At 38.3% G+C, this 24,791-nt stretch overlaps 1 protein-coding gene and 3 pseudogenes across 1 annotated transcript; all 4 read left to right on the top strand.

Moving 5' to 3' along the window:
- The first annotated feature begins 2,580 nt into the window (after positions 1–2,580).
- Positions 2,581–3,279, top strand: LOC115726438 (annotated as a pseudogene).
- An 11,751-nt stretch (positions 3,280–15,030) lies between these two features.
- Positions 15,031–15,572, top strand: LOC115731366 (annotated as a pseudogene).
- A 2,631-nt stretch (positions 15,573–18,203) lies between these two features.
- On the top strand, positions 18,204–18,764 carry LOC115731364 (dirigent protein 2-like). The gene has a single exon (XM_030662022.1). The coding sequence runs from the start codon at positions 18,204–18,206 to the stop codon at positions 18,762–18,764; it is 561 nt and encodes a 186-aa protein (XP_030517882.1).
- A 2,214-nt stretch (positions 18,765–20,978) lies between these two features.
- LOC115726429 lies at positions 20,979–21,558 on the top strand (annotated as a pseudogene).
- Positions 21,559–24,791: the final 3,233 nt, after the last annotated feature.

Here is a 24,791-nt window from a genome sequence, read left to right on the forward strand (position 1 = left end):
TTTCCTGAACGATCATTGTAAAGATACAAATAGGCATATGGCCCCGCTAGTACAGGATAGAGGTGAGCAGTTCCAGATTCCGTCACAGTTCCACCCGAAATCTGAAACCTACACGTTGGAATAGATTTCTCGTTTTTTGGAACTTAGAACCTACCCCGCATATCCCAGAGCCTAAAACCTATCATGTCGTAGGTTCCAAAGTCTATCCAGGTTTCACCTATTTTTAATTTAATTAAACAATAGCGGTGAACTATCACCTCTAATTACCACCACCCGCTTCTATAATCCACTGACCACAATTTTTAGTAGAATATATAACATTAACAAAGTAAAAGTCTTAGTCATAGATATCACCGAAAGTGAAAGCTCTGATTAGTGTTCCCGGATTATACACTAATAATCAGATATCATGAAATATCGTAGGATCGTGCAAAGATATAGACCAAGAAAACACAAAAAATTATTTCAGGTTCTAGGTTCTTGGTTTCACCTACTTGGAAACTAGAATTTACTCGTTGAAACTGGTTTCCCTAATATTTGGAACATGGAAGCGATTACGCATATCCTAGAGCCGGAAATGTTTCCACTACTTCGATTTTCTGGATCCGGATCCTACCATGGAACCATGTTCACCTTTACTAAACGGATTGTGGAGGTGGAGATGCTAGTATTATAGTTGCGGGGCTCAACTCCTGTAGTCCGTAAAAAGATAGAGCAAAAATAAGATAAATGAGAGTTAGAGATGGGATAGGTAGAAAAAAAAAAAAAACGATCATTGCACAGATAGTGTACAATTTTCCATTGGATTTTCGCTGTCACTAGTGTTTTTGTCCATGTCCAGCACACATTTTGAGCAACTAAGTAGTGTGAGTTGCGAGCGGAGCCCTTCGTCCTCGCAAGCCACCATCCATTTCAGGAGTTCTCTCACCTTCAAAAACAAATGCCCCGTGCGCACATGCATTTTCACGTGTCGCAGATTACAATTAATCTCGCGAGTGAATTTCTCTAACACGGATTCCGTAGAAGTACAATCAATCAATATTAATTCTAAGCTCTGGTGCCAGTAGTAACATGAACGTGAAACCGTGAATAGACGAAACGATTGGAGTAACAAATGAGTGCATAAGTAAAATAATTTAATTTAGATAATGTTTGAATTTAAAAAAATAGATTTCGATCAAAACGACGTTAACTTAGCATTATCCTTCTTGTTTTAGCCACGTCGGCGCTAAGAAAATAAAAAAACAAATCCATGCAACTTTTTCCGTTAGCCAAGTTAGACGGAGTCAATGAAATGACTCGATTGCATCAATTTGACAAATTTTAAAATTTAATTGTATCTTTTGAAAGTTTAAGAACTCAATTGCACTCACGTGACAAGTTTTAGGACTTCGGATACACTTATCCTTATCATTGTATTACAGAACAATTTCTCAAACCACGGTCATTGAATTACTGACATTATTCTATTGTGGTTTGCTAAGCTTCATTGAATGTGCAAAAAATCATAAGTCAAGTCAATGAAAACTTTTCAATTGTAAAGAGATAGAGACAGACCCACCAATTAGGGATTGGTAGAGGAACGCTATAATAGTTTGTAGGGAAAGACAAAAGAAATTTTTAAGAACAAAAGCACTTGGATAGACTCGAATCTACCGTGGGCTTGAGTCATCACGTGGACTTCACGTCGAGTTGCATATGGATTCGATGTTCGTTCCACGAAATTCAATTGCTTAAGAGAGAATCAAAAGGAAAAATTAACAAATGGAGAGCATATGATATGACTAGGAACATGATAAAGTTACCGTGCAATAATCCGCACTATAAACATAGTAACATGACACACACACACGAAGCATGGGAAAAAAGTCGTCGATTTTGTATTGCAATGTACAGAGAGTCTGGAGAATCTCTTTTAATTTTTCCCGCCGGACACGAAGCATGGGACTTTACTTCTTTTGTTATGATTTCTGCAAAAGGAGGAGCAATATCGAGCACTAGAGCCGCTACTTATAAATGCCTCGTGCGCACATGTATTTTCACGTGCCCCAATCCTATCAATAAGAATCAATTCGGACTTTCCGAATGCTGGTCGGATTTCCTTGCATTTCAATTTCAGGTCGGTCGGGTTCTAATTTCGAGCCACGATCAACATTTCCCCCTCCTCCCGTCCATATTTGTCAATGCCGTCCTGTTGCTGGCCATCCGTCTACCGATACTATGGGTCGCCTCCTCCTCCAACTGCCTCCTCAAGACTAAAATAACAGTCGACCGCCATAGATTTGTGGTCGTTAATCTTCATTAGAGGCCTATGATAGAGATGGGTTCTAGTTTGTTTAAGGTTTAATTAACGTACTTTCAAATTGCCCGACAAGCACAAAAGCATATGTGTTTGGTCATATGTTCGCAGGCTTTCTCCAAGTTCCCATAATAATGGTCAATTTCTAAGTCGAGGTCGTCTTAAAGATACTCGTGTTGTTTCTTTCTTTCTTTTTTTATTTTTTTCAAAGAAAATCTCATGCTCCTCTTGCACTATAAATGTGCGTACTTAATGCATGACATGAAACCGCTAGATTGCCAACTCGTGCAACCAAAACTAGCTTTGTTATTTCTCTTCCTCAATCACTACTTCTAGTCTATCATTCCCTTCCTAATTCCCACGCCATGGCCTTAACCCTAACTAAACTCCTCTTCTCATTCCTTGTTTCTTCCACCGGACTCACCATCAAATCCGAACTCCTAACCTCCAAGCGTGAGAAGGGAGTGAGCTTCCACGTCTACGTGCAGGACAAATTCGTCGGGAGCAATGCCACCTTCGTAACTGTAGCCCAGGCACAGACGACCAACCAGTCCACCACATCATTCGGTCTAGTAGCTGTTTTCGACGATGCATTGACCGTGGGCCCCGAGGTGAGCTCAGAGAACGTGCGTCGGGTGCAGGGCATGTTGTCGTACGCATCCCAAAGCGAGTTGTCCTTATCGATGTCCATGACCTTCGTGTTCACGGCAGGGAAGTACAATTGGGGAAGTACAATGGGAGCAGTTTGACGGTTGAGGGAGGAACTTGGCGTCGTTGAAGGTGAGGGAAAGGCCCGTCGTGGGCGGAATTGGTCTTTTCCGGTTGGCCTAGGGTTATGGTCAGACCAACACTTACTCGTCGGACCTGAAGAATGGACTCCTCGTTCTTTTGTATGATTTCTTTGTGTACCACTATTGACGGCCTAGCTAGGTTAAGCTTGGGACTTTGTTTTTATTTGGCTCAATAATAATAGTGTTTGGTCGTCTAGATTTGTAGTTAGGATAAGACTGAATAAGATAGGATAAGATATAAAATCTATGGATTTTGCTATATCATATTTACTATTTGGTGAATCATAATAATAAAGCCGAATATTTTCATACTCTATTATATCCATTTGATATGAATGGCACATTGATGTAAACGAACCTAAAAATGCATAAACGAAGATATTAAAAAATTCTCGTGATTCACCGAGAGAGAAGTCACAAATGCACAAACAGAAATAACCTCCATCAATCAACTCATAATTATTGTATGATCTGCGTTTTAAATAGGTTTGACAATTAAAAGAAATGTAAACGATCCCTGACGATATCGACGATGCATATCGGCTAGCGAATGCCACATCTAATAAAAGAAGAAAAAAATCATTATTCACTTTTGCGACTTCGAAAGATACAATATATTGACTCTCTCGCCACATTCGTGAAACTTAAACGTGAATCACGAAAGTTACAAAGAAAATAAATAGTTTTGACTATTTTGCTCCTTTCGTGGACTTTTAACATGAATTAGAAAGTTACAAATGAGAATGTGTTTTTTCTCATCATTTTCATGGAGTTCTGACGTGAACAAAGAACTACGGAGTTATGAAGCTTCAACGTGAACCGGAGGTATCGAGAAGGAGGAGTCAGAGTGAATTAGAAAGATTCATTTCAAGTTTGAATTTGTTCATTTAAAATTGGGGCTCTTCTACTTCATTTTTAGTTACTTCTTTTGTAATTATTTTTCCTCTTTTTATTTCTTCTTTATTCCCTTCCATCATTCCTTTATGAAAATTTTATTACATAATAAGCTATACTAATAGACCAGAAATATGTAAAAGATTTAGATACTATACATGTATACACACACAACATATATTTTAGACTAGAAATAAATTTAAAACTATAAATAAAAAATAACTAATTAAGGAATGAAACTTTTCCATTTTTTTTTTGTTAATAATCTTTTTGTATATTGGAATATGAATATTATTTTATATTTAATTATTAATTAATTTTTTAATTTAAGAAGTTATTTTGAAAAAATAGCTTTTATGCCATAGATATAAGAAATCATATACACCTTTTCTCACCTCCCCATGAGATATTTTTATACGGGGTATATGCCCTTATATCAACTTTATTCTATCTTGAGCAGGAACCAAATATAGGGAACGATAAATTTTGTCATATCTCGACTTTCATTCTGGTTAGCAAACTTAGCTTTAGCTTAGGAAAAGAGTATGAAAAGGCTTCATGAGAAGCTTGGAAGAGTTTCTTATAATCCTATCGACAGAGCATGATTGGAAATCGGTCCAGCTCTCTTGTTACTGAGAGTTTTGTTGTTTTTTTCCTTTGGTCGAGAGAGTTTTATCGTTGACAAGAGAACTTTCCGTTCATTCTCCAACGTAGGATGAGAATAAGTGATAACGTTATTTATAACAGCGCAAGCAATGACATGGAAAGAAGGGAGGAGCCTAGTTGATGGGCTTTAGCAATTCAGTTTACAAAATGGTTTTCTTATCGTGGACAATGAACTACCATCACATTATCTATAGCTGGGCCAAGAAATTCTTGCAATCCTCAATTAAATGCCGAATGGCCCACGGGCTTCAACCATCAACACCGACGCAGATTGCGGCAATAGCGGCCTCCGACCAGTCGAAGTTCATTCATAGGGTTCTCTTGGCCGACATCCGGTGAGAAAGATACTCTTTTTACTGGTTTTTCCAAAGCTAACGCCTTATGGCTTGTATAGAAGGCTCAAAATTGCTTCACCTTTGAAGCGTGTAAGCCTTTTGCAGAAGCCATTGTTGATGAAGCCCGCGTATAATGTTCACCGGCAAGCGTGACCAACTTTTGACACAACTTACATACATTGAGAAGTAAAATAATGTTGACCATAATATTTAACGCACTAAAATCCTTAAAACTCATCAAATTAGTGCAATGGAGTCGTTCCGTTGAGGCCGCAAACTTGGCTGACGGGAACTGCCACCAACCTGGTCAAGCCCTCTCCACCATTGCCTCGTTGACCGAGCTCGCTCTGACGATGGCCATGAACTTCGTGTTCACCAACAGCAAGCTCAACAGGAGCACGCTGCCCATGTTGGGGAGGAACAACTTGGGTCTCAAGGTCAGGGAGATGCGATCGTGGGCGGGACCGGAGCATTTGTCTTTGCTTTTACATCGCGACTAATGCCTATTGAAATCTGACTGTTTCGTATAGCTTCCACTTTTGAATTTCCATTCATTCGTTTATCTTCTTATTTATGACTTGTGATTATTTTGCGGTTTTTGCAATTTGGGGCCAAGAAACAAACTTTTTAAATTGACTTAGTACCTAATCTTTTCTCCCACTTTAAAAGTTCTCTCTCGCATTGCAGAATGATTATTTGGAAATATGGGACGGAATTCCCAATTGCCGTTTTGTTTTCACTTTAAAGCAAAAAGCAAAAAGTAGCTTTATTTTATTTTATCACAATTCGAAATAAATTCCAAAGAATTACGAGGAGATCATGCTGAATCTCGTGCATCGGAGATGGCCCACCTCAAAAGTCAAAATTAGTGTTCACGTACTCTGGCGGCCGTATACAGTTTAGAAGACAATGATCGTTTGGATACTTGAGAAGTAATAGGGTCCGTGTGGCGACGCTTTTGAAGTAGAATTTTCACTTTAAAAGTATTTCTAAAGCAGAAAATTATTTGATAACATAATTTTTGGATTAGAAATCTGTTTAATTAAATAATTTCATTTTTCTATTTCTAAAGCATTTTTTTTTTTTTTGCTTCTAAGTAGCTTTGGAGTTATTTGGAGAAGTAAATTCGTAAGGAAAAAAATCAACTTCTGATCAAAAATTAATTTCTGAGCAGAAATGTTGTCATGCGCGCCCTAAACTGTTGGTTCGTTTTCCCATTCAAGCAAAAGCAAAAAGTAGTTTTTTTGTCTTCCCATGACAGTTTAAAATATCATTTAAATGTTAAAAAATTATGACATCTATAGACTTACGCCTATTTCATAACTCCAATAAGTGCTAAAAACTATGTGTTCAGCCTTTAATAAAATTAAGCATGTTTGATAACCATAAACAGTTTTGACGTCATGATCCAATTAAGTCAAAAAATCACTTACTAAGTAAGGACGGGGTTACTTATTTCATATGATAGAGAGTGCATTCAAATAGGAAACAAAATCTTGCATATTACATTGCTAGAAGCCTAAAGTCTAATATAATATACACTGTTTAATATTTTGCAAAAATTTATTCAATTCTCGTTGTTCATGTGTTATTGCAAAATTTTTATTGTTTATTTTCAACACTTAATTTTGAGACCTGGAATCGGTTTAAGGAACCAAATATTAAATTGCCAATAGAATAAAATAAAATAAATAATCATTGTACCTCATAATTCTAAAAACCCACTTTTATGCATGAAAAATGCGGAGTGCAGAAAGATTGATGTACAAAATTGGTTTATTAAGTGATGAAACAGATTAACAATGATTGTCCAATACCGCCAACATGTTTGAAAACAACTTACAATTTGACCCATCATTTCCTGCGTCAATTTTAGTGATGTTGGTAGTGCTAAAATGGTAGAAGATTATTCAACAAAAAATGACCAAGCTTTCATATTAAAATTCAATGTACTTGTAGGCTCCATTTGTTTGGCGAAAAATAAGCGAATTAGAAAATATTTTCGTAAAATAATAGCTAATATCGCTTCTAAAATGAATGAAGGAATGATATTTTTTGTCGTTTGCGAAAATATTTAGCTATATGTTGTTGTTAGAAATGAAACTACTTTTAGTTGGATAATTATTTCAAGCGATATAACCGATCATTTTTAGGAAAATATTTTTCAAATCACTCATTTTTTTGCCAAATATACGGAGTCACGTCCATTTTTTTTTTTTTTATGTGTAGAGAGAGAGAGAGAGAGAGAGAGAGAGAAACTTCTTCGTGATGGTGGCACCATAAGAGGCGGCCATCAGAGTTGGCAGATGTAGGTGTAGTGGCGACAGTCGGCGATGGTCACGATGGGCGGCAAAACGAGCGTTAACAATTGGTCAGTGGGCTTCTATATTTGAGTAAAACAAAGGAGAAAAGACAAAAGGAAGAGAGAGATGGGTTTCTACATGTGTTTTTGGACTTCGTCAATTACCATATGATAAGCCAATAGGCATGCGACCTACTTGATAAAGAGATTGGGAGGGTGACGACACTAATATCAAGATAGGGTGATACAAATCTAGTGATCTAACTCGGACCAGTCTGATCCATATTTATAAAATACTTTCTTATTAACCCAATTTAGAAAAATCCATACCCAAATTGGGGTGATAGTGTAAAAAGAATGAGCGAGAAAGAAAAAAAATAGAGCCATAAAGGACCCGAGGTAGGTTAGGTTAGGTTTAAGTAAGTTGTAAATCCATTCACGATTCATATTATGTTTAAACTCATTTATGACTCGTTTATTGAATATAACTAACATATGTAATAACTCAGCTCACATATATGGGTTACGAAATGGGTTTAGGACCCATTTTGATAGGTCTACATGTATGTTTGTCTCTCTAAGGGTTTGGTCCCCGATTATTTTACAACTGAGATTTTGCGCCTAAAAAAATCTAAGGTCAACTAAGATCTGATCTTTGATCCCAAAAAAAAAAAGCCTTCTAGTTATCGCCTTATCGGCGTGGATGGTCTGTCTTAGATCGAACCGGGAAGGTGCACATGGTTTGTCATAGGAGAATTTGCCCAAATTATACCTAGCTGTAGATTAATTTTACATACATCTCACGAGATCGATGAAGTTTTTCTTTGAGCATGTCATGGAATCTAGATGATTAGTATTGCATTATTTTGAAACACTTTATTCACAGCGCTATTTCATTCTTTATAACCTCTGGACATCCGCCAACCTAAAACGCTTCCTAAACTTTGCAACGCCGAACACGCCCAAATCAACCCCACCATGGCCAGATCCCAACCCAAACTCATCCTCTTCACACTCTTCTTCTCTCTGACCATCTTCGCCGTGCGATCCAGGACATCCACCCACAGCCTGTCGATCGAAGCCGGGCCGAGAAGATCAGAGGAGTTGAGCCGCCTCCACTTCTGCTTGCCCAAACTTCACCGCCGCACAAGTAGCCTCAGCCCCAACAACTAGCCAGTCGGCCACGTCCTTCGGCACTGGCTTTGTGATCTACGACATGCTGAAGCTGGGCCCTGATGTGGGGTCAAAGCTTGTCGGCCGGGCCCAAGGCCTCACATCATCGGCATCGCAGTCCGAGTCGGCCTTGTTTGTGTTCACCGAAGGGAAGTTCAATGGGAGCACTTTGAGTATGTTCGGAAGGAACAGCTTGGCGCTCGAGGTGAGGGAGATGGCCATTATAGGAGCGACCGGAGCTTTCCGGCTCTCGCGTGGTTATGTTCGGACCAAGACTCACTCCATCGACCGGACCAGTGGACTTCTCGTGTCGGAGTACGACATCTACGTTTTGCGTTACTGAGATCTGTGGTTTCTCTACCTTGTCTGTATAATCTATTCTTCTTCTTCAAATAAGATTGTAGAAAAGCTCGTCACTTATCCCGCTTCATTAAAGAACTAAGATTTTGATACATTATAGCAACCTTTTCCATAAACAAAATTACTTTGAACACCAAACAGCCAGGGAGCAACGGCCCCACCAATCCCTTCGATCTCTAAATGTGAATTTTTTTATATGTTAATTATGCATCGGTATTCAACTTTCTTACGCCTGTCACAGACCTCGTCAAAATCCCCAAACCAATCACCTTTTGCCCAATATAGCCTATCAACTTTAGTTTAAAATGCAATGTTGTCCTTAACTTTAAATGTGTTCAATACGTTTCATGAACTTTAGCCTAATATATAATATCGTCCACGAATTTTTGATTTGTTTAATATAGTTCCTAAACTTTTGATACATATTTAATTTAGTCATTGGACTGTATGAAAATATTCAATGTTGTCGTTCTATTAATTCTAATTCAAGGATTACATTGAATATTTTCATAGAGTTCAAAAACTAAATTGAACATGTACTAAAAGTTCAAGGACCACATTAAACAAATTTAAAATTCATGGACTAAATTGCACATTGGGCCAAGTTGGACTATTTGTGTCATTAGCCCTACTAGCGATGAGGTCTGTCCAAGTTCATCTTAAACCTACCCATCGGAATGAGTTCTTCAAATTTTGAACTTGAAAGTTATTCTTTATACCGTGAAACTTAGAACCTAACTTGTCGCGGGTTGCGGAGTCTACCCAAGTTTCATGTGTATTTTCAATTGAATGATTGCAGTGAATTATGACCTTTGATAACCACCATTTGCTGCTACAATTTGCTGAACACACTCATATCTGGACACACAAAGAATATGAGATATCAACAAAGTAAAAGTCTCAATCATGAATATCGCTGAAAATTAAAGTTCATACTACTGATTGCGGATTACACGCTCATAATCGGATATCATGGAATATTGTAAATTGCACGAAGACATATAACAACAAAGCATAGAGTTGTTCTAGGTTGGAACTTGGAACCTACATGTTGGAACTATTTCCAATTTTTGAAACTTGGAACCTGCCATGCATAACTTAGAACCCGATACTAGTTTGGATCTCTGATTTTCGGTTCTACCTTGGAATCATGCTCACCCCTAATTAATACGTTGACATTGCTCTACCTTGTCGAATGTTCCCACCTAGTGTTCCTGGCACGTTAGATCTAAATGTAATAAATTACCCATTACTTTCTATTGAACACTCAAGTTGTGCACCCATGGTTCTGGGATCACAGATCAATCCCACAAAATACTTGTCCTATCCCAAGATCGACATGTAATACACGTTGATTGCACGTCTGTGCTCTTGATCCCATCATGGAGTTCGTGCAACTACACCTATGTCAGCATTGACTTTCTGGATGTATCATATAAAGCAGACATGCATTAATCGCAAGAACAATTTGTAGCACATGTAGCATTATTTCTCATGAATGTGTCATGTTCGAGTACCCTACAAGAATACTTAAAGTATCAATCTACCGCTGTGTACAACTAACATAATTCTCTTTTGGCTTGTTTAAGTTCCATGTGAACTATTAGGACTTTAGTCTCCAAATCCCATAAGAAGATAAATGAAAAGTGAAGGATGGAGCAAAATCCGAACAAACATGTTTGTCTGATTTTTTCTTTGAACAAACATGTTCTTAGATAAATGAGAAGTGAAAGATGGAGCAAAATCCGAACAAATATGTTTGTTTTATTTTTTCTTTGAACAAACATGTTCTTTTGGAAGATGTCTATTCGATTTCGTGACTCTTCATTCTATTGGAAGATGTCCATTCGATTTCGTAACTCTTCATTTGTTTGAAAGAGAACTGTTCGAATTAGTGACTCTTCGTTCTTAACCTCTATTTCGTGACTCTTCATATCATTGTCTATAAATAAAGCATTGACCGTCACATTAGAAACGACTGCCATTTTCGTCATTCATACTTCATTATTCATCATTTGTGCGATCATTCTACAAAGTGCATTCGAAGGTTTCCTCTGAAGAAGTACTACTTTAGATGAAAAGATGATCTATTCTATCTTGGGAGGCAATTGACCAAGAACCTTGGGTACCAATTGAGGGGACAAATTTGTTTTAAGGACACAACATCATTTCATTGGGTTCGGATCATTCATTTACATTTAGATTACTCATTTGCGTTTGGTTTTAGGTTTGTCAATCAATGTTATTCTACATATACAAACACTTATAGGCGACTACACACAAAAGATGTTGTTCTATCTCACGACTTTGAATCTGGCAAGGTTCCTCAATGAGGATGCTTCTAAGTTGGATGAAGGAGAGGTAGACAAGGAAAGGTTTGTTGCAGTAGATGCGTGGAAGCATTCCGACTTCCTGTGTCACAACTACATCATTAATGGTCTCGACAATTCCCTCTACAATGTTTATAGGCCACTACAATCTTAAGACAAATTTTCTTCCTGTGTTAGTTGCTTGGTTCGTATAGTTGCCGTTTTTTTTTATTAAATTCTACTTTTGTATTAGAAAATGGCATCAACATTGATAATGCCTATTGCGTTGGTTCCCACTCATGGAGAAAAGTCAAAAAGTTCAATGGAACTGATTTCAAGAGATGGCAACAAAAGATGTTGTTCTATCTCACAACTTTGAATCTGGCAAAGTTCCTCAATGAGGATGCTCCTAAGTTAGATGAAGGAGAGGTAGACAATGAAAGGTTTGCTGCAATAGATGCATAGATGCATAGAAGCATTCTGACTTCCCGTGTTGCAACTATATCTTTAATGGTCTTGACAATTCCCTCTACAATGTTTATAGGCCACTACAATAAACAACTAGAAAGTCGATGAAAGCTTCTGTATAGTTAAAAAATGGAGCAAAAAGTCTATGAGTGGAACCATATATCAATGTTATTAGCCTCTTTAGCAAACCTCAAACCTGTTTCTCTTTCGTTAGGGGCTCACTGCAACACAAGGTTTGTCGCCATTTTGGCCTTCTTGTTTTCTCTCACCTTTCTCATTGCGATCAAATCCAAGGGATTGTTCACTCAAGAACTGTCGAGCAAGGCTTAAATGCAAAAGGTTTAGGATTGAAAATTATTTAAATTTGATTGTTGTGTGGAGTTTCCACTTTGAACGTCCGTTTATTGATTCAAACTTGTTTTATTGCTTGTGATTATCAAAAGTAGCTCAAAAACAAACTTGTCTTTAAAAAAAAAAACAAACAAACAATCGAGTAACAGGCAAAAGTGAGAGACGACAAAAAAAAATTAAAAAAAAGGGGCAAAAGTGGGAGAGAAAGTGCGGGACCCACCTTAAACCTTGACTTAATTTCGAATCGTTTTTTTTTTTTCTGTCCAATTGTCGCAATGTCAATGGTAATCAATAATTGACACAAAAAAAAAATGGTAATCAATCACAATGACATGGCACTACAAAAGTACCAATTATATTTTCTTCGACTTGAATTTTTTTTTTCTGGATTGTTACAATGATTGTTTAGAAATATGACACATAAATTCCAATTGCCTTTTTATTTTCACTTTAAGGCAAAAGTAAAAGTAGCTTTTTTTTTTTTGTCCCATCACAATTTAAAATATTATATTAGGTTTCAAAAAATGTATGAGAAAATCATGCCGAATCTATATGCAATATTTATATACTATTTCAAAGTTTTTTTTTTTTGGAGCAACTACTATTTCAAAGTTTTCGAGCTAAGAAAAGTTAAAGTTCGTCAAGACTTAGATTAAATCAAAAGATAAAATTGTCCGGTCAGAGTCTAACAACAGATTCTAAAGCAAAGTACCCACCAAATTGTGTGGGCCCCATTAGTGATGGCCCACCTCAAAATCCAAAGCTAGTGGAGTAATTTTAGCACACTCAGGTGGTGTATAGTGGATACCGAGAAGGAATTGCTTAAAATATTATCTAAATTTTAAAAATTATAAAAGATACACATGAATTTGCGTGACGATGTGCTATGAAAGTTACAAGAGTTTTGAGTTAAAAAAAGTTTAAGTTCATCCACCACAAAATTTAGACTAAACAAAGAGCAAAGTCTATCTAGATAATAAAATATTCAGTGGTTTGCGAGTGCCACATCACTGGCTGAAGTGGCGTGCTTTTTTTTTTTATTTTTACTTCGAGCCAATGAGAAATTGACACATTTATATATGTGGCGTGGAATTGATTTATAGCAATTAAGAATCTCCACCCATCTCCCTTTCTCTTTCATCTACCATTGCACCTACCGTGAGTCCACACCACCGTCCCTTCCAATGCCTCCCTCCGCCGTCACTACTGGCAGAGTCGCCATGGACTTCGCCTGTAGTCTTTGCTCGTCCATGGCCGGTTCCTTCATATCTGCGGTCTTAGGATCACTAACATTGTTCTATTCTGGTTTGTTAACATTAGCGGGATGTGGGAAAAATTAGAAGTCAAGTCAATGAAACATTTTCTATAGTCGAGTAACAGAGAGGGAGACCCACCAATTAGGGATTGGTAGAGGGCGGCTATAGAAAGTTTGTAGAGAGAGAAGCAATTTTTTTACCTTAAGAGAACAAAATCACTTACCTAGACTCGATCCACTATGGTCGAGGCCATCACGTGGACCTCGCAATGAGCTGCATATGGACTCAATGTCTATTCAATGCGCGAGTTTCATGAAATTCTGAGGGAAAGATTATCAAATAGAGAGCGTATATCTAGGAACATGATAAAAATAATGTCATAATCTGCATTACAATAATAAGAACTTGACATAATATATGTAGAATGACAAAAGCTATAGAAGTCGTCGATTTTGTGCTGCAATATATAGAGAGCCTGGAGATTCCCACTGGACAGGGAGCATGTGACTTCACTTCTTTTGCTATATTTCGCAAAAGGAGGAGCAATATCGGGCACTTACAAATGCCTCGTGCGCACATGCATCTTCACGTGCCATAGATTAAAATTCATGATTATTATTACCAAAAATTCGAAAATAGTACACTCATAACAAATTTACCGCAAACTATTTTTTTTTACCATAAAATATCTTAAATTGAAAAGCCTACGACCAATTTACCCTAAACTAATTTTTTGATTACCAAAAACTTCAAATTGATACACATATGATAAATTTATCCTCCGTTAATTACATTGAAATTTTATCGTCAAATTGCTGAGTTTGATGACAAGTGGTAGTTGACGGGTATACCGGTTTGAGGTTTTTATCCCCTGTTTGTGACATGTGTATCTATTTGAAAGTTTTTGTAGTATTAATCCAATTAAATCAAAACTAACGGAGGATAAATTTGTCATAGGTATACAAGTTTGTATTTTTTATAGTAAAAAAAAATAATTTTGGGTGAATTTGTCACACGTACACCATTTTGGGGTTTATTGTGGTCAAAAATTAGTTTGTAGTAAATTTATCACAAGTGTACCAATTTGAGATTTTTTGTTGTAAAAAAAATAATGTGGGGTAAATTTATCACAGGTGTACTAATTTTGAAAATTTAGTGGTATTAACCTTAAATTAATATTGCAAGTGGCTTTCTCTAACTCGAATTTCGAAGAAGGAGAACAATCAATCAATAATGACCCTAACCTCTAGCATTAGTTTGTAACACGAACGGGACCGTGAACAGACGAAAGGGTTTGACTAACAAATAACTGAATAAGTACATGAATAAAACCAGAATACAGCCGCGGCCTCGAGGCTGCCATAAGCCATGAGAGCCGATGGCCATAGATTTGAGGTTGTTAATCTTCATTAGATGCCTCCGACAGAGATGGGTTCTGGTTTGTTTAAGGTTTAACTAGTGTGCTCTCAAATTGCTTGACAACCACAAAAGCATGGGGGTTTGGTCACTCGTTTGCTGGCTTTTTTGAATTCCTATAGTAATGGTTTTGTTTCTTTTTTAAAAGGGTGTGTGTGTGTGTGTGTGTGTGTGTGTGTGTGTGTGTGTGTGTGTGTGTGTGTGTGACCTATTCCTATATTATATCTTCTCGCATTAGAAATGTGCGTACTTATTTTCTGCATCTTGACTCCTGATTGAGTCACACTTGGGACACTATATAATGCACGAGATTAAGCCGCTACATTGCCAACTCGTGCACCCAAAACTAGCTTTGTCATTTTTCTTCCTTGCTGACCTAGTCTGTCATTCCCTTCCCAGTTCCGGACGCAATGGCCTTAACCCTAACGAAGCTCTTTCTCTTCTCAGTCCTTGTTTCTTCCACTGTACTCACCGCGAAATCCGAACTCCTATCGTCCAAGCGCGAGAAGCTCTCTCGCTTCCCTGTTTACGTGCATGACAAAATCTCTGGGACCAATGCCACTGCCGCAACCTTAGCTCAGGCTTCGACCACCAATCAGTCCGCCACGTCATTCGGTCTAGTAAGGGTTTTCGACAACGTGCTGACCGTGGGCCCCGAGATGAGCTCGAAGAAGGTGGGTGTGGTACAAGGCATGCTGGCGTTCGCATCCCAAAGTGAGGTAACCTTGTTGATGTCGGTGAACGTCATGTTCACGGCGGGGAAGTATAACGGGAGCGGTTTGACCGTTGTGGGGAGGAACTTACTGTCATTGAAGGTGAAAGAAATGCCTATTGTGGGAGGAACTGGTCTTTTCCGATTGGCCCGGGTTATGTTCAGATCAGCACTTACTCGTCGGATTTTAAGAATGAACTCTTCGTCCTTACGTATGATTTCTCTGTGTACCACTATTGACGGTCTCCCCAGGTTGAACTTCGGAGTTGTTTCTGTTTGGTTCAATAACAATAAAAACGTAATTGAACTCTTAGGGAGAGAGCATGAAAGAGTTCTATGAGAAGTTTGGAAGAGTCTTATTATTCTGCGGACAATCCATCGAGCTCTCTAGCTCCGAGAGTCTTGTTGTTAGGGAGCGAATTCTCCATTCATTCTCCAACATGGGATGAGCCTACGCGATGCCACTAGTCATCACAGTTCAAAAAATGACATAAGAGTGCCATAAATTTGGAGCCCACATGAAGGACTTTGCTAACGTAATAGTCTTTGAGTGACTACGAAAATAAAATGTTGTAAGGCACAAATTCTTAAAAGAATGAATCTCATAATAATTATTTATTATTTAGTTTTTTGTAGCTCAAAATAGACTGTTAATCTTACAGTCACCCAAAAACTGTTCTAATAGATTTGGCAATCGTGTGTCGAGGGTATAGAGGTCGCGACTTTGATAATAAGTCCATAAGGTCGTCTGCTATATCGTCCCCCTCCACTTGAGGGCAGATTTTTCCCTTGTGCCTTACTCCTCGATTTCGGGGTGACTGTGGATTCGAGAGATGGGATGGTTCCGGGCTCGGAGCACGGTTCGCTTTCCTTTTGCGTTCGGGTACGAATTCCCAAACGAATGGCGCTTACATGGAGTGCATCAGCACCTAGACAAAATCGGACTGCTGTTGCGAGTTTTGAGTTTTACTGTACTGAAAATTTATTCGGCTACGTGCCTTTTCCGGTTTTTACTTATGGGACTTCAAAGACCTTATACAGATTACAGATGGAGGCTCCCTCACCTAACAATTTGAGTTGTTAATTGGACTTCTAACAAATGAATTTTCATTCTAGATTAGTAAGAAAATTTCATGGAATTATAATTCTATTTTTTTTTTTTTTTTTTTGGTTACAACTGTATGGACGGATGCGTTTTTTTTTTTTTTGGTTGGAAAGACGGATGCGTTTTAGAGTAGTGAACTTCTTCGCCTTTCTCTCTCTGGCCGGCACAACATTGCTGTCACCACCCCCGCGAACCTCCGCCGAGACGCCTGTCTTCTCCCTCTGATTTGGTCGGGCTTGTCCCGAACCGTCATGGGAACCCTTCTTACTCTCTCTACGTACATCGCCGTCGTGTGCATCCCCTTCATTTCTTTTGCCCTGCTGCTGCCACCCTTCGATGAGGAAGAGCTTGAGCCCGACAGTTGACTAGCTGAAGATGGCGGGTTGAGCAACGGAGGTGCGGCCGGGAGGTGACGAGGGTATAATGCAATTTATGGTGGCTACAATAATATCTTACTCTTGCAAATATCTACCGGCATGAAAAGAACTTATGAATGGTTCAGTTAAATAATTTATTACCGATGCATACAAACTAACTAATTCTCCATGTTCCTTCTCATGTTACTTTAAATTTTAACAGGTATTTGCGACAAAGTATTCAATTTGCGTAAAATAAGAGGAGGGAATGTTGTTCCCACAAGTTCATTAATTGTGAAGGGATCATTGGTAAGGTTCATCCCGAAGATTATAGACGTTTTTTGGAGGGTGCATGCTATAATTATTCATTTTTAGCGTCCGTTTATTATTATTTTACACTTGCTAATTGTACACACAACTCCGCATTGAATTTGTATCTCTTGACAACTAAATTTCGGAGCAAAGCACCTGTCACATTTTGGGAAAGAACAAAAATTTGATTAATCTTAACATTTTGTTTTTAGACTTTGTTAGCATAACAATTTTTGGGGGATTTGCTGTAAGCCACAAATTCTAAAGGAATGGACCCCACACCAATTTTTAATTATTTGTTATTAATTTTTTAAGTGCCGAAAGATTTGAAGCATTTTTCTAGGTTGATGAAGATGGTGGTGGCGGTGGGCAGCTATGGACGATGCTTGCGGTCGGCCATGGACGACTGGTTCATGGCTCTGGATGAGCGGCTCACGACTCATCCATGGCTGTCGTCGGCGTCATTTGGCCAGATCAAGTTGGTTCGGTCAACGCTAGCGACTCTGTCAGTGGGTTCAGGTGTGGGAGAGGGCAGATGACAGCTCCCGTGCAAGTGAAGGAGAGGCCAGAGGGAGAAAGAGAAAGGGGGGTAACGGAGGAGAAAGAAAAGATCTGAAAAGTGGGCCCATTATGTCCACATGGCGATCAATGAGTGGACTTATGCACAGCCAACGTGGTAAAAAAAAATGTACCCAATATTTTTTTTTTGAACAAGCGGTTCATCTCATAATGAATTAATGACAGTTATATAATCATTTTTCTTTGTTCTTTTTGCCTAATGTCAAATATTGCTTGGGTAATTAGGGTACACAATAATTGAGTTATCTATACGATAATTGGGTCTATGCTTGCAAACAACATTTTACCTTTATTCAACTCATCCTGTTATGACAAATTAGGATAATTAAGTTCCATATTTGACTTTCCTCGGATGGAGCTTTCGAATGTAACTTGCAAATCATACATATTACAACTATTGGTTTGATAGTCAAATGAAGCTTATAGTATTACCAATAATACAAAGTCTTCCCCCATATCAACAACGTTAGCTCGTCTCTTAGGAGTCATTTCTCAACTCCAACCCATCTCCCGCACGCCATGGCTCACTCCGACATAATCTTCTTCAACCTCTTTCAATTCTTCTGCTTCTTCAACATCTTAATCACTGCAAAATCGGAGACCTTATTTGTCCGGAAATTATCGCCATCACTCAAGAAGCTGACCCATCTTAGCCTTTATCTCCACGACATCCTCACCGCGCAACACCCGACGGTTGCAATCGTCCCCCAGGCCGCATCGACTAACCAGTCGCAGAGCTCCTTCATTGCTGTCGTGGTCTTCGATGACCCACTGACCATGAGCCCCGATCCAAGCTCAAGGCTTGTTGGGAGGGCCCACGGTGTGTATGTGTTGTCGCTACCAGACCTCAGCCTCACAGCGACGATCAACTTGGCTTTCACCAAAGGGGAAGACAACAGGAGCACCTTGAGCGTGCTAGGGCAAAGCCGGAATCTCGCTCGGCTGAGGGAGCTTACGGTCGTCGGAGGAACCGGCGTTTTCCAACTGGTTCGCGGTTACATTCAAGTGAGCACTTACTCCTATGATGCGAAGACGAAGAATGCTGTTTTGAAGTACGATGTGTACTTGCAACATTATTGACCAAGAAGCACCACCATGCACGCGTGATGACAATAAAAGAAGTTTTATTTTGTCCCTGCTAGCTGAAACACTTTATTTCCACGAGGCCGTGGGAAGGATTGGTCATGTTCATAGTTGAAATCTAGAAAACTTCCAATCATATCTTGAATAAATTTCCATTCTTGCTGGAAAAGTTTTTACTTCTCTTCCAATCATAAGTTTCATGGCCTGGATTCCACTACTCATTACATCAATTTCATGTGCATGTGCATCTCACGAGATCGATGAACTTGTTTCTTTTACCGGATCATGAAATCCAGATGATTAGTATTGTGTTAATTTTGTAATAGTTTATACGCAGTCTTACATCATTGTAGATAATCTCTAGACTTCCCAAGCTTTGAAGCTGGGCCCAAATGTGGGATTGAAGCTCATCGGCTAGGCCCAAAACCTTCACTTGGGGTGGAGATAGCCCAAGTTCAAGTCTACCAATAATTTCATTTGAATTCACATCCACTCGAAAGATTAGGCTAGCCGAAAGCTATTTCGTTAATGAGATTCCTTCTTTGAGATATTCACTATACATCGGAACAAATTGAGGGCCACGAATCTACTACCAACTCTGATACTAGATGCCCGATACCATCACCTAAGGAGATCGCCCAAATTCAAATATTGTACTCACTTTCATTCAAAAGTTTAAGTCAATTAGTTATAAGTCAACTAATATATATTAATTGCTCCATGCCTCATAGATTTTTTTTATGTTTGGACATTTCAACACAACTCACATGTGCTTTACCCAAAAAAACATAACTCATATGTGCATATCAACAAAAGATATTACTTTAAGTATGCTCGAAAGGAACAGTTTGATGCTCGAGGTGAGGGAGATGGCCGGATCGCGTTGGAGCACCACTTCTACGTTTTGCATTACTCCCGGATCAGTGCTTTCTCGACCTTATTTGGACGATCTATTCTTCCTTCTTCAAATAAGATTATAGAAAAGCTTAGTTATCCCCCTTATTGAGAGCCAAGTATATCTGGACGAGGATCCTTTGTCCCGGATTAAGGGCCAAGCTGTCGCCCTTATCTTCCATTTTTTGTTCGCCAAAAAAAGCAAAAGATCCTTCAACGTGTGATGAATCGAATTGAATTGACAAAAGTTGTGAGAAGGTTCTTTTCTAGAACATGAAAGCAAATGCCGGGAAATGCAGGAAAGGTCAATTTCCTGTAAATTAAAGATAAAAATAAATTTAAAAATCATAAGAAAATTTGGCAAATTGAAAAAATAAAATAAACATTTGTTAGTAACTCAAATAAGAATTGACAAAAAAAAATCTACATCTTTTTGACAAAAAATTCATTCCGTTTAAGTTTCAACCCTTGAAGTTAGATTTTGACTCAAGATAAATGCTTTTGGCATGCTTAACACCTGCCAATATGAGGGGAAACAGTGTTTTTAGTGGCGGACAGGTGAGTAACGCGTAAGAACCTGCCATTGAATGGGGAGCAATAGTTAGAAATGGTTGTTAATACCTCATAAGCCGAGGAGCAAAAGGCTATTTATACCAAACCAACAATTTCCAAATGCAAAAATAAATTCGCCATCTATATTCTGTTGGTTTACAAAGTGATGTGGCATATTTGTATTAGTCGTTCAAAATCATCCAGTTACTAAGAAAACCAATTAAAGCTAGACTCAATCATTTCTTTAGCCAAATTTGATGAAGTTATTTCGTGAAAAATTATTTGAAAAAAACTTAATACTTAAAAAAAAGATGTGACCGAGCTCGCATTGGCATTGCAATTCAATATACTTATGAGCGGTGATGTTGCCGCCGTGAGAGGGAGCCATTCAAGTTGGCAGTAGTAGGTGTTGATTAATCTTATACTCAAGATTATTTATGTACCTTTGCTTTATTTATAATGCTAGCGATATAAAAGAATTAATGCATAAAATACAAGAATAATTTAAAGCTCATGCAGCTCAAAGAATTCATCACTATCGTTTTATAACATAAACAACTTCTTAAACTATTAGTGTACAGCTACTGCACAACTAACATTGATTCTATCTTGGACTTTTAAGCTCTGCGCCAAAAAAAATTAGGATTTCGAAGAAAGCTTCTCTATAGTTATTAAAAATAAAAATGGAGCAGAAGTCTCCGGTGGAACCATATAACAACGTTAGCAGCCTCTTCAACACGCATCAAACCTCTCTTTCTCTCTCTAATGGCAAACTTCAATGCAGGTTTCACCATCTTGGCCTTCTTCCTTTCCCTCACCTTCCTCACTGCGATCAAATCTGAGGCACTGTTCGCTCGACAACTATCTGCTCAAGATCAGTTTCGGCTCAAACCGGAGAAGATGACTCATCTTCGCTTCTATCTCCACGACACAGTCACCGGGCAACACCCTACTGCTGTGCCCGTCGCCCAAGCGGCGATCACAAACACGTCATCCACGTTTTTCGGCCTCATCGCGGTCATTGACGACCCGCTGACCGTGAGCCCAGACCCTGAACTCGAACCTCGTCGGGAGAGCTCAGGGAATGTATGCGTCCTCATCGCAGAGCGAGATCGCCCTCACCATAACCATGAACTTGGTTTTCTCAGAAGGATCGTACAACGGGAGCACGTTGAGCGTGTTGGGGCGGAACCCGATCCTGAAAAATCCGAGGGAGCTGACCATCGTTGGCGGGACCGGCGTTTTCAGGTTCGCTCGCGGATATATCCAGCTAAGAACTTACACTTACAACCCGACGACGAATAATGCCATTGTGAAGTACGATGTTTACGCGTCACATTACTGATGATGATGCACGCCCGAGAACGAGCAACGCGATAATAAAGGAAGTTATATGTCTGTCCATGGGAGTGAATAGTATACGGTTTCCATCTAGGGTGTGTCCTGTTCGAAACTAGATAGTGCACGATCTGTTGCTTATGGAACGGATTTTACATTGTGCTCGATCGGAAAAGTGAATAACATAATCTGGAAATCGATGATGTCTACGCGATGCACGACTTTACCTCCATAATGCAAAAATACTTCTGCTAAGAAAAAATTGGTCAATATACCCAATATCTGTTCTTTTTTTTTTTGCCCTTCAAATCCCGCATGAGTGAGTGCACCGAGAGAACAGAGGAGAAGAAAGCAAACGAGGGCTGCGATTTTCCAGTTCCAATTCGAAAGTCAACGGGAAAAAATTGATCTTGGAATGGATTAGTTCTTGAGGAATTGCCGCCCGGTTCTCCCCAACCTGAGAAATGCATTCAAGGTAAATTGGTTTTACTAGACCGTCGTAACTTTAGTATAGATTCATATAAAAGAGAAAGAAAGCTGTTAGCCTAATAATCTGACAGTATTGTCGGATATTTTTTACCTCACAATCCCCTAATCAATGAATATTTTTTACAAAGCACACGATAATAATATGTAAATTTATGGTTGAGATTGTACCGTTCCTGACAGTATTGTTAGGAAAGTATTTCTCAAAAATAAAAACAAAGTAGTAGCACCATTTTGGCGTTTTCTAAAGTATCCGTGAAACACAACACCCACCCACCCGCCCAACACAACAAACAAAACAAACACACACCAAAAAAAAAAAAAAAACGCACCCGTGAAACAATTATGACTAACAACTCGAGCCCCTGTCATGCTATTAAAGTATATCATAGTTAAGTTGGCAACCAATTTCTAACGTTATCAGTATCTAACTATTCAAGGAGAGATCACATTTTGGTCTCTCCCACTATTTTATTTTTGCTTTAACTGCTGACTGTATGAAAAGAGAATAAAAAGTATTCCCTATCTTATAGGGTTGGTAACTGCTGACTTTGCCCTAGATTTGATTTTTCCTTTTTTGATTTTTAATTATATTTTATTTAAAAAGAAATATTGTAAAAAAGCTCATTTGTAAATTTTTCTTGCCAAACATTAGTTAGGCCAAAATTGTTTTTCAAACGGACAATATTTTACATTTTTCAAAGTCCCTTAGATTAAAGGTATTTGTATTCCTTCAAAGCCAATTTGCAAAGCCGAACCAAACCCACCCATAACGCTCACTCATAAAAATGATTGACTTCATAGGCAATGCCAAACTAGAAGGTTTCTCACTTATGTTACATTATCGTGGTAAATTGGAACGTATTGCAAAAAGCTGTTATTCTAGAAGAAATGCTTGATTTATTTCTTCTTCTTTTTGTTATATTTCTGGGTGGCTTGAATTTTGGTTTAGAATAGATATATTGGGTCAACAACTATATCCTAAACCAAGCTATTAACGGTTAGACCAATTTTAGTCATTCGACGTTTTCTAATTGCAAACGAGATTGCCAAATTTTTTTTTTGAAAATGTAGTAATAAGAATACATTCCTTGACTTCATTTGTTCCATGAAAAATAACTTCCAAACAAGTATTTTCCGAATTTTTTCAGCATTTGGTTCACATCGAATAAACTAGTCAAGGAAAACATTTTCCACTAAAGGAAAAAATATCTTCAAAAGTGGGGAAAATGATTTTCTCTTTTGAAGAGAGGAAATTATTTTCCCTCATCTTTCCTTTTTGCACTCCTTCACCTCCCTTTTCTTTTTAATTAAATTAAAAAAATCAAAATTCTAAATAACTTTTAATTTTGAATTTCTTTTCCTTTTCTTTCTTCTACTATCGGTCGCTGACAACCGGCTATAAGTAAGGAACGGGCCTCGCTAGCACCTCACTCATGGCTAGCAAGGCTTGAGCTTGTTGGCAACCGGTAGAGGAAGCAAACAAGAAAAAATTGAAAAAAGAAAAAAAATTAAAAATTCAAATTTTTTGGTAATTTTCTCCGAAAAATATATTTCAAGATCATAGGCAATGCCAATCTAGAAGGTGGTTTCTCACTTATGTAATATTGTTGTGGTCAATAAGAGTGTATTGCAGGAATTTGTTATTCTGGAAGAAATGCTTGATTTATTTCTTTATTTGGCATATATCTTGGTTGCTATTAACTATTAGACCAATTTTAGTCATCAGACGTTTTCTCAAATGCAAACCAGAATGCCAAGTTCCTACAAACATGGGGACATCAGATTACTTTCCCTAAAATTCCATTATCTCTCGATGCAATATTCCATACATTCCAATTCACAAACCCTTCTAAGGCCTATAAAATCATACCAAGCATCAGAAATTCAAATGTCGATCACATCACAACTTCCTCTCTCCATGCGAGTTCTTTTTTGTTCGAGATAGCCCTTGAAAGAACATCATATTCTCACTCAGATGGAGTCCCTCGCTTTCCCTCGTATTGTTGCCCTTGTCCTCCTCCTCTCAGGTTTTTATTCCCGACACTTCTAATCCTAAAACGTCATTAATTCCGAAAGCACAATTGAGTCCATGACGATGCAAAGTTCGGAGACAATTTTTTTTTTATCTTTATTCAAATTTTAATTGTTTTGTTCCGAAGCAAAGATATCCACCGGAACGTTTCGTACTATTCACTTGCACTTGATGTGTTAGTGGATGCACGTGTGAATGAGTTGTGTTAAAGAAATCCCACATCGGAGAATTGAAGTTGTGTAGAGCTGTTAATACACCCATGTTGTCTTATAACTCATTAGCTTAAGCTTTTGAGTGAATGTTGATTTGATTGGATATGTTAACGGGCTCGGACCTAAGCTCCTTTGTTATAATCTCTCCATACAAAGGTATTGGATTTTTGCTACGCAGTCCCATCATGATGATCGACGGGTATAAACATGCAGGGATATGCATGGTGATGGTACCCAGTGCAAATGCCCAAAGGAGATGTCAAGAGATTCTGGACTCGCACAAGTTCGAGCAGGAATATGCATGGTGTTAGTTCCATCAACTTCTCAACTATAGGACACTAAATTTAATTCTAATATAATTCATGAACACCAAACAGCCAGGGAGCAACGGCCCCACCAATCCCTTCGATCTCTAAATGTGAATTTTTTTTATATGTTAATTATGCACTGGTATTCAACTTTCTTATGCCTTTCACAGACCTCATCAAAGTCCCCCAAACCAATCAC

This window comes from Rhodamnia argentea, chromosome 10 (assembly GCF_020921035.1).
Source record: "Rhodamnia argentea isolate NSW1041297 chromosome 10, ASM2092103v1, whole genome shotgun sequence".
Lineage (NCBI taxonomy): Eukaryota > Viridiplantae > Streptophyta > Magnoliopsida > Myrtales > Myrtaceae > Rhodamnia > Rhodamnia argentea.